Consider the following 13645-nt stretch of genomic DNA (forward strand, 5'->3'; position numbering starts at 1 on the left):
AATTTGAGGTCCACAGGCTCAAGAGAAGCGTAAATAGATTAGTACTTGCATACGCCTCAATAGTTTGAGGTCCACAGGCTCTACAGGAACGTGATTGGACCGATACTTACAGACACCTCAGTAGTTTGTTGGACTGCGATGAAGAAAAATGCAATGTAAGTATTACACAACAGGTTCAGAGAACATTTTGTCAAAGCATGAGGGGAGCGATATGGATCATGCCTACTAGGACACTGACGACTTTTCCAAATATTCGACCTATAGACATACAAATTAACCCCGACCCTCGATTGTCTTAAACGATTTTGATGAAATTTCATACATTCAATATTTAGAACATTTATATTGACCAGGTATTTTTATACCCTGCACCATAGGATGGGGGTATACTCATTTCGTCATTCTGTTTGTAATACATCAAAGTATTCGTCTGAGACCCCATAAAGTATATATATTCTTGACCGTAGCGACATTTTGTGTCGATCTGGTCATGTCCGTCCGTCCGTCCGTCCGTCTGTCCGTCCGTCTGTTCGTCCGTCTGTCCGTCCGTCTGTCCGTCCGTCTGTCCGTCCGTCTGTTCGTCCGTCTGTTCGTCCGTCCGTCTGTCTGTCGAAAGCACGCTAACTTCCGAAGCAGTAAAGCTAGCCGCTTGAAATTTTGGACAAATACTTCTCATTAGTGTAGGACGGTTGGTATTGTAAATGGGCCATATCGGTCCATGTTTTAATATAGCTGCCATATAAACCGATCTTGGGTCTTAACTTCTTGAGCCTCTAGAGTGCGCAATTCTTATCCGATTGGAATGAAATTTTGCACGACGTGTTTTGTTACGATATCCAACAACTCTGCCAAGTTTGGTTCAAATCGGTTCATAACCTGGTATAGCTGTCATATAAACAGATCTGGGGCCTTGACTTCTTGAGCTTCTAGAGGGCGCAATTCCTATCCGATTTGGCTGAAATTTTGCATGACATATTTTATTCTTACTTTCAACAACTGTGTCAAATAAGGTTCAAATCGGTTCATAACCTGATATAGCTGGCATATAAACCGATCAGGGATCTTGACTTCTTGAGCCTCTTGAGGTCGCAATTATTATTCGATTTGCCTGAAATTTTGTACGACGGATCCTCTCGTGACCATCAACATACGTGTTTATTATGATCTGAATCGGTCTATAGCCCGATACAGGTCCCATATAAATCGGTCTCTCTATTTTACTTCTTGAGCCCCCAAAGGGCGCAATTCTTATTCAAATTGGTTGACATTTTACACAGGTCTCCAACATATAATTTAATTGTGTTCCAAACCGGACCATATCTTGATATGGCTCTAATAGCAGAGCAAATCTTTTCTTATATCCTTTTTTGCCTAAGAAGAGATGCCGGGAAAAAAACTCGACAAATGCGATCCATGGTGGAGGGTATATAAGATTCAGCCTGGCCGAACTTAGCACGCTTTTACTTGTTTGTTCATAAGCAGGTTAAGTTCGAAGATGGGCTATATCGGACTATATCTTGATATAGCCCCCATATAGACCGATCTGCCAATATTAGGCCCATAAAAGGCGCATTTATTGTCTGATTTTGCCAAAATTTGAGATAGTGAGTTGTGTTACGCCCTTCGACTTTCTTCATCAATTCCGCTCAAATCGGTCCAGATTTGTATATAGCTGTCTTATAGACCGATCCGCCGATTTAAGGTTTTGGGCCCATAAAAGGCGCGTTTATTTTCCGATTTTGTCAAAATTCAGAACAGTGAGTTGTGATGGGCCCTTCGACACCCTTCTTCAAATTGGGTCATATCGGTCGAGATTTGGATATTACTGCCATATAGACCGATCTCTCGATTTAAGATTTTGGGCCCATAAAGGGCGCATTTATTGGCCGATTTTGCTGAAATTTAAGTTGTGTTAGGCCTTTCGACATCTCTCTGTAATTAAGCTTAGATCGGTTCAGATTTGGGTTTAGCTGCTATATAGACCCATTTCTTGATTTAAGGTTTTGGGCCTTTAAAAGGCAAAACCATCAGAAACAATTTTCAGCGGTGGTTTTCCCCTTCTAATGCTGGCGACATTTGTTAGGTACTATGTCATGTAATACTTTTCTCCAAAGAGTTGTCGCACTGCGGCTCGCCGTTCGGACTCGGCTACAAAAAGGAGGCCCCTTATCATTGAGCTTAAAACTTCAATCGGATTGCACTCATTGATATGTGAGAAGTGTGGATATTTCGATTTGTTGCAAACGGAATGACCAAATTTATATACCCACAATCCTTCGGCTCGCACTCCTGACAACCTTCATATATTGGGTTGCCCAAAAAGTAATTGCGGATTTTTCATATAGTCGGCGTTGACAAATTTTTTCACAGCTTGTGACTCTGTGATTGCATTCTTTCTTCTGTCAGTTATCAGCTGTTACTTTTAGCTTGCTTTAGAAAAAAAGTATAAAAAGAGTATATTTGATTAAAGTTCATTCTAAGTTTTATTAAAAATGCATTTACTTTCTTTTAAAAAATCCGCAATTATTTTTTGGGCAACCCAATATGTATTTGGATCAATATATTTGCTTATATTAGGCCCATTTTACTTCCTTAGATGTTTCTTCCTTGATGCTCTTCAATGTTTGCAATAACTAAGCATTACACATACTTAAGAAAACTTTTTTGGTGGATGTAAGAAAAACTTCTTCAAAAACCACTTTAGATAAAAACTTCGAATCCCAAAAAAAAAAAAAATGAGCAGAAAAATCCATTACTCATTATTAAGTATTTATCTTGTTGTTGATTAGTAATACCATAAATTCCTCAAAAAACAAAACTCCCGAAAAACACTCAAGGACAACAATTAGTTGCTAAAAGTCCTCATTATGATTATTATTATTCGTTTTCTGGTCATTGGTTTAATCAAACAACAAGGATACCATAAAGAGATTAGAACTTGAAATAACGCAAACTTTTCCCTTGATGTTTCTCTAATAACAGATGTTTGTTATTAGAAAAAGTTTTGTGGTCATGCGATAATTCGAGATAATTTGATGTATAAATAACAGCCAAGAGGCTGAAACGAAATGATACGAAACTCAGTGAAGGCATCACTTACAAAAATAACTCAAAATATTATAGACGTATTTGGGCAAACTATTTGGAGAATGTGGGCATTGCGTGCTAAGGATACTTATTTTCATGGTTCGGCTTAATAGGAAAATTAATTTTAAAAAATTAATTGAAATATTTAATACCAAATAAACATCCACAAATAATTTGAGCATATAAAATGTTAATACTATTTCATTTAGTTTTTATGTTAAACCTAGGCCAACCCATTAAGAAAATAAAGAAGCTTAAAGGCTTTAAGGCGGGGCCGAACTTTGGATACCCACCACCTTGGGTATATATGTAAACCACCTTTCGTCAAAATCCGGTGAAAAATGCATACCTTATTCCCCATAGCACCTACATCGAAATTTGTTCCGATTTGGACCATATACTAATAAGTACAAGTCATTATTCAATTGTGTATAACAAAAGCTTGATCCTTTAAGCAGCTATATCTAAAAATAAACCGATCTGAACCATATATAACACGGAAGTCTAACATAAGTCAATGTGGCAAATTTCAGCGAAATCGGATTATAAATGCGCCTTTTATGGGGTCAAGATTTTATCGGTCTATAAGGCAGCTATATCCAAATCTGAACCAGATTACACTAAAATGTCGAAGAGCCTAACACAGCTCACTGTCCCAAATTTCGGCTAATAAACGCGGCTTTTATGGCTCCAAAACCTTATCGGTCTATATGGCAGCTATATCTTTTAGGTTGCCCAAAAAGTAAGTGCGGATTTTTTAAAAGAAAGTAAATGCATTTTTAATAAAACTTAGAATGAACTTTAATCAAATATACTTTTTTTACACTTTTTTTAAAGCAAGCTAAAAGTAACAGCTGATAACTGACAGAAGAAAGAATGCAATTACAGAGTCACTAACTGTGAAAAAATTTGTCAACGCCGACTATATGAAAAATCCGCAATTACTTTTTGGGCAACCCAATATATCTAGACCAATCTGGGCCAAATTGAAGAAAGATGTCGAGTGGTCTAACACAACTCACTGTCCCAAATTTTGGCGACATCGGACAACAAATGCGCCTTTTATGGGCCCAAAACCTTAAATCGAGAGATCGGTCTATATGGCAGTTATATCTAAATCTAGACCAATCTGGGCCAAATTGAAGAAAGATGACGAGTGGTCTAACACAACTCACTGCTTTAAGTTTCAGCAAAATCGGATAATGAATGTGACCTTTATGGGCCTAAGACCCTGAATCGGCGGATCGGTCACATTCAAATCGGTACCGATCTGGACCGAATTGACGGAGGATGTCGAAGGTCCTAACAAAACTCACTGTCCGAAATTTCGGCTAAATCGCACAATAAATGCGCCTTTTATGGGGCCAAAGTCTAAAATTGGTGGATCGGTCTATATGGCAGCTATAACTAAATCTGGACCGATATGGGATAAACTAAAGAGGATGTCAAACAGCCCAAATTTCAGTGAAATCGGATAATGTGGGGCGTATAATTATGGGCCTAAGAACCTAAATCGGCGGATCGGTCCATATAACAAATCTGGACCGATCTGGGCTTAACTAAAGAAAGGTGTCGAGTGGTCTAACACAACTCACTGTCCAAAATTTCTGCAAAATCGGATAATAAATGTGGCTTTTATGGGCCCAAGACCCTAAATCGGAGGATCGGTCTATATGGCAGCTACATCCAAATCTGGACCGATCTTCCATAATGCCGAAGTTTGTCAAGGGGCTTAACTTAAATCACTGTCACAAATTTCGGTTACATTGGACAATAAATGCGCCTTTTTATGGGCCTAAGACCCTAAATCAGAGGATCGGTCTATATGGCAGCTATATGCAAATCTGGACCGATCTGGGCCAAATTGACGAAGAATGTTGAAGGGCCTAAAGCAAGTCACTGTCTTCAATTTCACCAAAATCGGATAATAAAGGTGGCTTTTACGGGCCTAAGACCCTAAATCGTCCGATCGGTCTATATGGGGGCTACATCAAGATATATGCCGATATAGCCCATCTTCGAACTCAACCTGCTTATGAAGAACAAGTAAAAGCGTGCTAAGTTTGGCCGGGCCGAATCTTATATACCCTCCACCATGGATCGCATTTGTCGAGTTCTTTTCCCGGCATCTCTTCTTAGGCAAAATAGGATATAAGAAAAGATTTGCTCTGCTATTAGAGCGATAACAAGCTATGGTCCGGTTTGGACCACAATTAAATTATATGTTGGAGACCTGTGTAAAATGTCAGCCAATTTGAATAAGAATTGCGGTCTTTGTGAGCTCAAAAAGCAAAATAGAGAGATCGATTTATATGGGAGCTGTATCGGGCTATAGACCGATTCAGACCATAATAAACACGTGTGTTGATGGCCATGAAAGAATCCGTCATACAAAATTTCAGGCAAATCGGATAATAATTGCGACCTCTAGAGGCTCAAGAAGTCAAGATCCAAGATCGGTTTATATGGCAGCTATATAAGGTTATGAACCGACTTGTATTTTATTTGACATAGTCGTAGTAACAATAAAAAACGTCTTGCGAAATTTCAGCCAAATCGGATAGGAATTGCGCCCTCTAGAAGCTCAAGAAGTCAAGTCCCCAGATCTGTTTATATGACAGCTATATCAGGTTATGGACCGATTTGAACCATACTTTGCACAGTTGTTGGATATCATAACAAAATACTACGTGTCAAAACTCATTCAAATCGGATAGGAATTGCGCCCTCTAGAGGCTCAAGAAGTAAAGACCCAAGATCGGTTTATATGACAGCTATATAAGGTTATGCACCGATTTGAACCATACTTGGCACAGTTGTTGGATATCATAACAAAACACATCGTGCAAAACTTCATTCCAATTGCGCACTCTAGAGGCTCAAGAAGTCAAGACCCCAGATCGGTTTATATGACAGCTATATAAGGTTATGCACCGATTTGAACCATACTTTACACAGTTGTTGGATATCGTAACAAAACACGTCGTTCAAAATTTCATTCCAATCGGATAAGAATTGCGCACTCTAGACGCTCAAGAAGTCAAGACCCCAGATCGGTTTATATGGCAGCTATATCAGGTTATTGACCGATTTGAACCATACTTGGCACAGTTGTTGGATATCGTAACAAAACACGTCGTGCAAAATTTCATTCCAATCGGATAAGAATTGCGCACTCTAGAGGCTCATGAAGTCAAGACCCCAGATCGGTTTATATGGCAGCTATATCAAAACATGGACCGATGTGGCCCATTTACAATACCAACCGACCTACACTAATAAGAAGTATTTGTGCAAAATTTCAAGCGGCTAGCTTTACTCCTTCGGAAGTTAGCGTGCTTTCGACAGACAGACGGACGGACGGACGGACGGACGGACATGGCTAGATTGACATAAAATTTCACGACGATCAAGAATATATATACTTTATGGGGTCTCAGAGGAATATTTCGAGTAGTTACAATCAGAATGACGAAATTAGTATACCCCCCATCTTATGGTGGAGGGTATAAAAATAGAATCTGTGCAAATCAGCTCAACATCTCTATTTTCAGAGACTGTAGCGTGATTTCAACAGACAGACAGTCAGACGGACGGACAGACGGACGGACGGACAGACGGACGGACGGACAGACGGACTGACAGACGGACGGATGGACTAACAGACGGACGGACAGATGGACGGACAGATCGACGGACAGACGGACGGACGGACTTACAGATGGACTAACAGACGGACGGACAGACGGAAGGACGGACTTACAGATGGACGGACAGACGGACGCACAGACGGACGGGACCTGAACGTGGCTCATCTTTAAGTGAAAAATCTCCAGAATGGAATTTGCGAAACCAATTTTGACACTGTCTTCCTTTTAAGGCTTTATCACCATACACATCTCGTAACTTTTTAGCAACCTGCTCTGCGTTTTTCCTTTACGGAAATAATAAAGTAAAATATGACGAAAATGCTCCTTTGTGGGCTCCATATTTAAATTGACGACAAACAAACAAATGTATAAAAAATTTCGCGCACGTTTTTTCTAAAGCAAGCTAAAAATAACAGCTGATAACTGACAGAAGAAAGAATGTAATTGCAGAGTCAAAAGCCGTTGAAAAAATTTGTCAACGCCGACTATATGAAAAATCTGCAATTACTTTTTGGGCAACCAATAAATCAGGTTATGTACCGATTTGCGCCATACTTAGCACATTTGTAGGAAGTCATAATAAAACACCTCATGCTAAATTTCAGCTAAATCGATTGCGCGTTCTATTGGCTCTAGTAGTCAAGACCGAAGATCGGTTTATATGACAGCTATACCACATTATAAACCGATGTGAAACATACTTAACACAGTTGTTGAAAGTGATACCAAAACACTTCTTGCTAAATTTCAGCTAAATCGGAAAGGAATTGCGCCCCCTATAGGATCAAGAAGTCAAGACCCAAGATCGGTTTATAGGACAGACATATCAAAACATGGACCGATTTGACCCATTTGCAATCCCAAACGACCTACACTCATAAAAAGAATTTTTGCAAAATTTCAAGCTCCTAGCTTTACTCCTTCGAAAGTTAGCGTGCTTCGCAAGAAGGACGGACGGACGGATAGACGGACGAGCATGGCTAGATCAACTTAAAATGACATGACGATCAAGAATATATATACTTTATGGGGTCTCAGACACATATTTGGAGATGTTACAAATAGAATGACGAAATTAGTATACCCCCATCATATGGTGGAGGGTATAAAAAAAGGCAACCAAAATATCAACTTCAAATAGCCACCATGTGGGTGGCTGCCTAACTAGTCTTTCCCCATGATTTTCTTCTGTACGACTATGACAATTAATATGTCTATTATGTTATAAACTTCCACATCACTTGTGTCATAGACTAATATTTAACCACAACCAATACTTTATAATCCGCTATTGACATAATAGCCCATTGCCCAAAAGGTGTTGCATTAAAATTTCAAATTTTAATAAAATTATTATAAATACTTAATTACATTTTACACAAATGATACTTAAGCTGATAATGTGCCTGGTTTAATTATCACAATTATGCCATTATCACAAAATAACTGACATTTTATTTCACACCCATACACACACACACACACACACACGAGCACACTATCAAGTGTAGCCTAATTTAAAGGATCAACTTTGTAGACACAAAATTTCAAAATTTAATATTCTCATTTAAGCATGTAGCTGGAAGCAAGTAAATACATACATAAGCATACCCACCTACACCCATGTAAATATAAGCACTAATATGTAATAAACTGTAGACCTTAAATGTGGGAAATTCCCTAACAAATGAAATTTAAAAAAAAAAAATTTTTTAAGAAAATTTTTAAAAAATTTTGCCTGGAAATAAAATTTTAACTAAATTTCCTTTACAAACAAAATTTTGATAAATTTTATCAACACTTTCCATAGAAATAAATTTTTGAACAAATGAAATTTTGACAAAATTAGACATATAAATAAAATTTTGAAGGGGGGGGGGGGACCCTCCCCTTACTCTAATTTTCAAAAATGCCAGATCTTGGAGATGGTTGTTGCGATCTTAGCGAAATTTTGTTGGCTCTTTTATAGTAACCTAAACAAAAATTTGGTAACCAATTTTCGGATGGCGTTCCTAGGAGGGCCGCCGTGTTTGGGAACTACCCCACCCCCCAACACATCACTAAATCAGACATATTTAGCGCCCATGGCAATATAGGGCTCAAATCAAAGGTATTTGCGAATAGAATACGAATCTGATATTCAAATGTGGGACCAAGTTTCTGGGGGTCCACCCTTTGCCCAAAACACGAATTTGATATCATATTTTGGGGCCAAGTGATTGGGGGACGCCCCATCCCATGAACTCCACTTAAACCAATGGCAAAATGGGGTTCAATAACTGATATATGAGAGTAGAGCACGATGCTGATAAATTTTCAGAACTTAGTTTCTGGGCGCTAGCTCTACTCTGGTGGTGGTGGTGTAGGGTATAAAAATTTGGTATCCACATTTCGGATGGGGTAAATAGGGGGCCCGCCCCGAATAGATCCCTTCCCACAGCACCCCCCACGCAGGACTTATTTTCAGAACATTGCAATATGGGGCTTAAATAAAAGGTATTTGAGTGTAGAATACGCATCTGATATCTAAATGTGGGACTAAGTGTTTGGGGGTCGCCCCTCCCCAAAATCATTGCCCAAAAAAGAAAAAAATTACGACCATAGCAATATGGGGCTTAAATGAAAGGTCTTTGGGAGTAAAGCACGAATCTGATATCAATATTCGGGAAAAAGTGTCTAGAGGATGTATTTGCTCACCAGACAATTTGGGGCCAAACGGCAGTGGAGCTCGATATTGATAGTTTTTAAGGCCCTTACACCAAACCGGACATATTTGCTGACTTTTGCAATAAGGGTTTTTTAAATGAGATTAGAAAACGAATTTGATATCCAATTTTGAGGGCAATGGCAATATGGGGTTCAAAAAAATGATATATATTGGGTTGCCCAAAAAGTAATTGCGGATTTTTTAAAAGAAAGTAAATGCATTTTTAATAAAACTTAGAATGAACTTTAATCCAATATACTTTTTTTCACTTTTTTTCTAAAGCAAGCTAAAAGTAAGAGCTGATAACTGACAGAAGAAAGAATGCAATTACAGAGCCACAAGCTGTGAAAAAATTTGCTAACGCCGACTATATTTAAAAAACCGCAATTACTTTTTGGGCAATAGAGCACGTTGCTGATATATTTTCCGGGCTTAGTGTTTGAAGATCACCGCATAACCTAAAACACACCTAAATTGGACATTTTTACCGACCAGGTCTGTGTGGGGTTTAAATAAAAGGTTTTAGGGAGCATAGCTCGAAATTGACACCCACTGCCACGACCAATTTTCTGGGGGTCTACCCTTTCCCAAAAACACCCTACAAACAGTGTGTTTTGGGGAAAGGGACCATCGCAATATGGGCCTCAAATACAGGTATTTGGGAGCAGAATACGAATCTGATATCCAAATGTGGGACCATGTATTTGGGGCACCGGCCCTTCCCAAAAACTCCAGCCAAAGAGGACAAATTTAGCGACTATGGCAATGTGTGGCTCAAATGAAAGGTATTTGAGACTAGAAAACGAATTTGATAACCAAATTTGGGGCCAAGTGTTTGGGGGACACCTCATCACATAAACTCTCCTCAAACCAATAGCAATATGGGGTTTAAATGAATGATACTTGAGAAATAGCACAATGCTGATGTTTTTTTCAGGGCTTAGCGTGGGGGGGACCACCTCACTTCCGAAAACACCCCCTAAATCGGACATACATTTTTGCCGATCATACCAATGTGGGGCTCAAATGAAAAGTTTTTTAGAGTAGAGCATGAAGTTCATACCCATTTTCGGGGTCCACACCACCCCCTGAATCCACCAACCAACCAAAGGCACAGCAGAGCGAGACCGGTTCAGCTAGTTTGCCTTAGCAATGCAATTTTGACAAAAATTTCACTACAGACGAACGGACATGGCTGGATCGATTTAAAATGTCAAGATGATCAAGATGATACATTTACTTTAAGGCATCCTTTACTGTTCACCCTCTGGTGTAGGGTACATAATTTTTTACAAAATTTCCTTTAAACTTTGACAAAATTTTGTTTCAAATTGAAACTTGGTCAAAATTTTCTTTGAAATGAAAATTTTGACAAAATTTCCTATTGAAATGAACATTCGTCAAAATATCCAAAGGAAATGAAATTTTGACATAATTCTTAAAGAAAAGTGCATCTGACAAAAATTTCTCATAGAAAATTAATTTTTGACAAAATTGCCCATGTATTGGTTGCCCAAAAAGTAATTGCGGATTTTTCATATAGTCGACGTTAACAAATTTTTTCACAGCTTGTGACTCTGTAATTGCATTCTTTCTTCTGTCAGTTATCAGCTCTTACTTTTAGCTTGCTTTAGAAAAAAAGTGTAAAAAAGTATATTTGTTTAAAGTTCATTCAAAGTTTTATTAAAAATGCATTTACTCTCTTTTAAAAAATCCGCACTTACTTTTTGGGCAACCCAATAAATGAAATTTTCACCAAATTTCCTATTGAAACAAAGTTCTAACCAAATTTTCTTCTAGAGTTCCCAAACATTTCCAATTTCTAATGGAATGTCCCTCATACGAACCAACACCACAAGCTCATATGGACACATAATTTACTCAAGCCGTACAAGTGCGAAAAAGAGTGAAGTCGATTGAAATGAAATCATTTCATTTCCTACACAAAAATGATGTTGAATGAAACGTGCTCAATCTTTTGAGAATACAAAATAGGCCTTAAACAACATGTTAAAGGCAAGCCGCACTATGCCACTGATATGCAACACACACACACACACAGCAACCAACACTTTTATACTCACCACACGCACTACATACCCGCTCATCCAAAGCAACACACGTGGCTCTTAATATTTTCAAAATGTGAATGATGATATGCAGGGTTAAATATCATCATCGGTGTGTTGATAAGCACACAGTTGCTCACCCACACACACACACACACACTATCATAGAAACACAATCCCTCTTGTCATTAAACGGACTGGAGTGAAACAACATGACTTGTATCACTTGCCTAATTTGTGCAACATTTGATGTTCTTCTTATGCGTTCACTTAAAATATTCATAAACGGTCCTCAGTGGATTTATGACAAAAAGCTTGCAAGCATAGTTGACATATAGTAAGGGGTAAGCTATTTAAAATGAAAGGAAATTTTTGACAGTAGTCGTGATATTAGACCTCTTTCATAGATCTTACGAGCCGCATTTCAGAATAACTAGAAGTGGCATTTTTTACACTGATACAAATTTAAAATTTCCAATGAATAATCCATAAAGGAAGAGGGCTTTCTTCTCTCATATCAATGAGTGCAGTCCGATTAAAGTTAAAGTTCAATGACAAGGGGCCTCCTTTTATATGCCTAATCCGAACGGTGTACAGCATAGTGATACCACTTGGTAGAGGAGTTTTAAAATGGCTGGATATCTTACAAATGCAGCCAGCATTAGTAAGGGGATAACCACCGCTCAAAGCATTTTCCTGAGTGGCCGGAGCGTAGTGGCCGGAGCGTAGTGGCCGGAGCGTAGTGGCCGGAGCGTAGTGGCCGGAGCGTAGTGGCCGGAGCGTAGTGGCCGGAGCGTAGTGGCCGGAGCGTAGTGGCCGGAGCGTAGTGGCCGGAGCGTAGTGGCCGGAGCGTAGTTGCCGTAGCGTAGTGGCCGGAGCGTAGTGGCCGGAGCGTAGTGGCCGGAGCGTAGTTGCCGTAGCGTAGTGGCCGGAGCGTAGTGGCCGGAGCGTAGTTGCCGGAGCGTAGTGGCCGGAGCGTAGTGGCCGGAGCGTAGTGGCCGAAGCGTAGTGGCCGGAGCGTAGTGGCCGGAGCGTAGTGGCCGGAGCGTAGTGGCCGGAGCGTAGTGGCCGGAGCGTAGTGGCCGGAGCGTAGTGGCCGGAGCGTAGTGGCCGGAGCGTAGTGGCCGGAGCCGGAGCGTAGTCGCCGGAGCGTAGTGGCTGGCCGGGATTGAGATTGTAAACCATTCCGCTCAAACAGAAAAAATTTCTCTGCCTCTTCGGAGTTTTAAAATGGCAGGATATCTCACAAATGTAGCCAGCATTAGTAAGGGCCACCGCTGAAAATTTGTTCTGATGTTCACGCCGGTGTTTGAACCAGGGATTCGGAGAGGCTCGAAGCGGGTCATGGAGCGTGATCGGGGAGCGTAGTGGCCGAAGCGTAGTGGCCGGAGCGGAGTGGCCGGAGCGGAGTGGCCGGAGCGGAGTGGCCGGAGCGGAGTGGCCGGAGCGGAGTGGCCGGAGCGGAGTGGCCGGAGCGGAGTGGCCGGAGCGGAGTGGCCGGAGCGGAGTGGCCGGAGCGGAGTGGCCGGAGCGGAGTGGCCGGAGCGGAGTGGCCGGAGCGGAGTGGCCGGAGCGGAGTGGCCGGAGCGGAGTGGCCGGAGCGGAGTGGCCGGAGCGGAGTGGCCGGAGCGGAGTGGCCGGAGCGGAGTGGCCGGAGCGGAGTGGCCGGAGCGGAGTGGCCGGAGCGGAGTGGCCGGAGCGGAGTGGCCGGAGCGGAGTGGCCGGAGCGGAGTGGCCGGAGCGGAGTGGCCGGAGCGGAGTGGCCGGAGCGGAGTGGCCGGAGCGGAGTGGCCGGAGCGGAGTGGCCGGAGCGGAGTGGCCGGAGCGGAGTGGCCGGAGCGGAGTGACCGGAGCGGAGTGACCGGAGCAAATTAGCCGGAGCAAAGTAGCCGGAGCGGAGTAGCAGGAGCAGAGTGGCCAGAGCGGAGTGGCCGGAGCGGAGTGGCCGGAGCGAAGTAGCCGGAGCAGAGTGGCAGGAGCGGGATTGAGATTGCAAATCATTCCGCTCAGAACAAAAAAAAATTTCACTCCTTCTTCGGAAAAAACTGGGCTGCTCCGCCTTAGCTTCTACTCCGCTCCGGCCGCGCTCCGAATCCCTGGTTTGAACACAGAAAGTTTGGATAGCCTACTTC

The 13645-nt window shown here is 41.5% G+C and overlaps 1 protein-coding gene across 1 annotated transcript; it reads left to right on the top strand.

Moving 5' to 3' along the window:
* Positions 1-12743: 12743 nt before the first annotated feature.
* On the top strand, positions 12744-13374 carry LOC131998483 (uncharacterized). Its single transcript, XM_059370742.1, has 2 exons — positions 12744-12764; positions 12832-13374. Exons 1-2 carry the CDS (start codon positions 12744-12746, stop codon positions 13372-13374), a joined length of 564 nt encoding a protein of 187 aa, XP_059226725.1.
* Positions 13375-13645: the final 271 nt, after the last annotated feature.

Source organism: Stomoxys calcitrans, unplaced genomic scaffold (assembly GCF_963082655.1).
Source record: "Stomoxys calcitrans unplaced genomic scaffold, idStoCalc2.1 SCAFFOLD_115, whole genome shotgun sequence".
In the NCBI taxonomy this organism is placed as follows: domain Eukaryota; kingdom Metazoa; phylum Arthropoda; class Insecta; order Diptera; family Muscidae; genus Stomoxys; species Stomoxys calcitrans.

Bases quoted from the DNA above. Each gene is read 5' to 3' on its own strand.
- LOC131998483 (XM_059370742.1), top strand. From the start codon at position 12,744: ATGGCAGGATATCTCACAAAT. The intron at 12,765-12,831 runs GTAGCCAGCATT...TGTTTGAACCAG, and splicing joins TGGCAGGATATCTCACAAAT to GGATTCGGAGAGGCTCGAAG.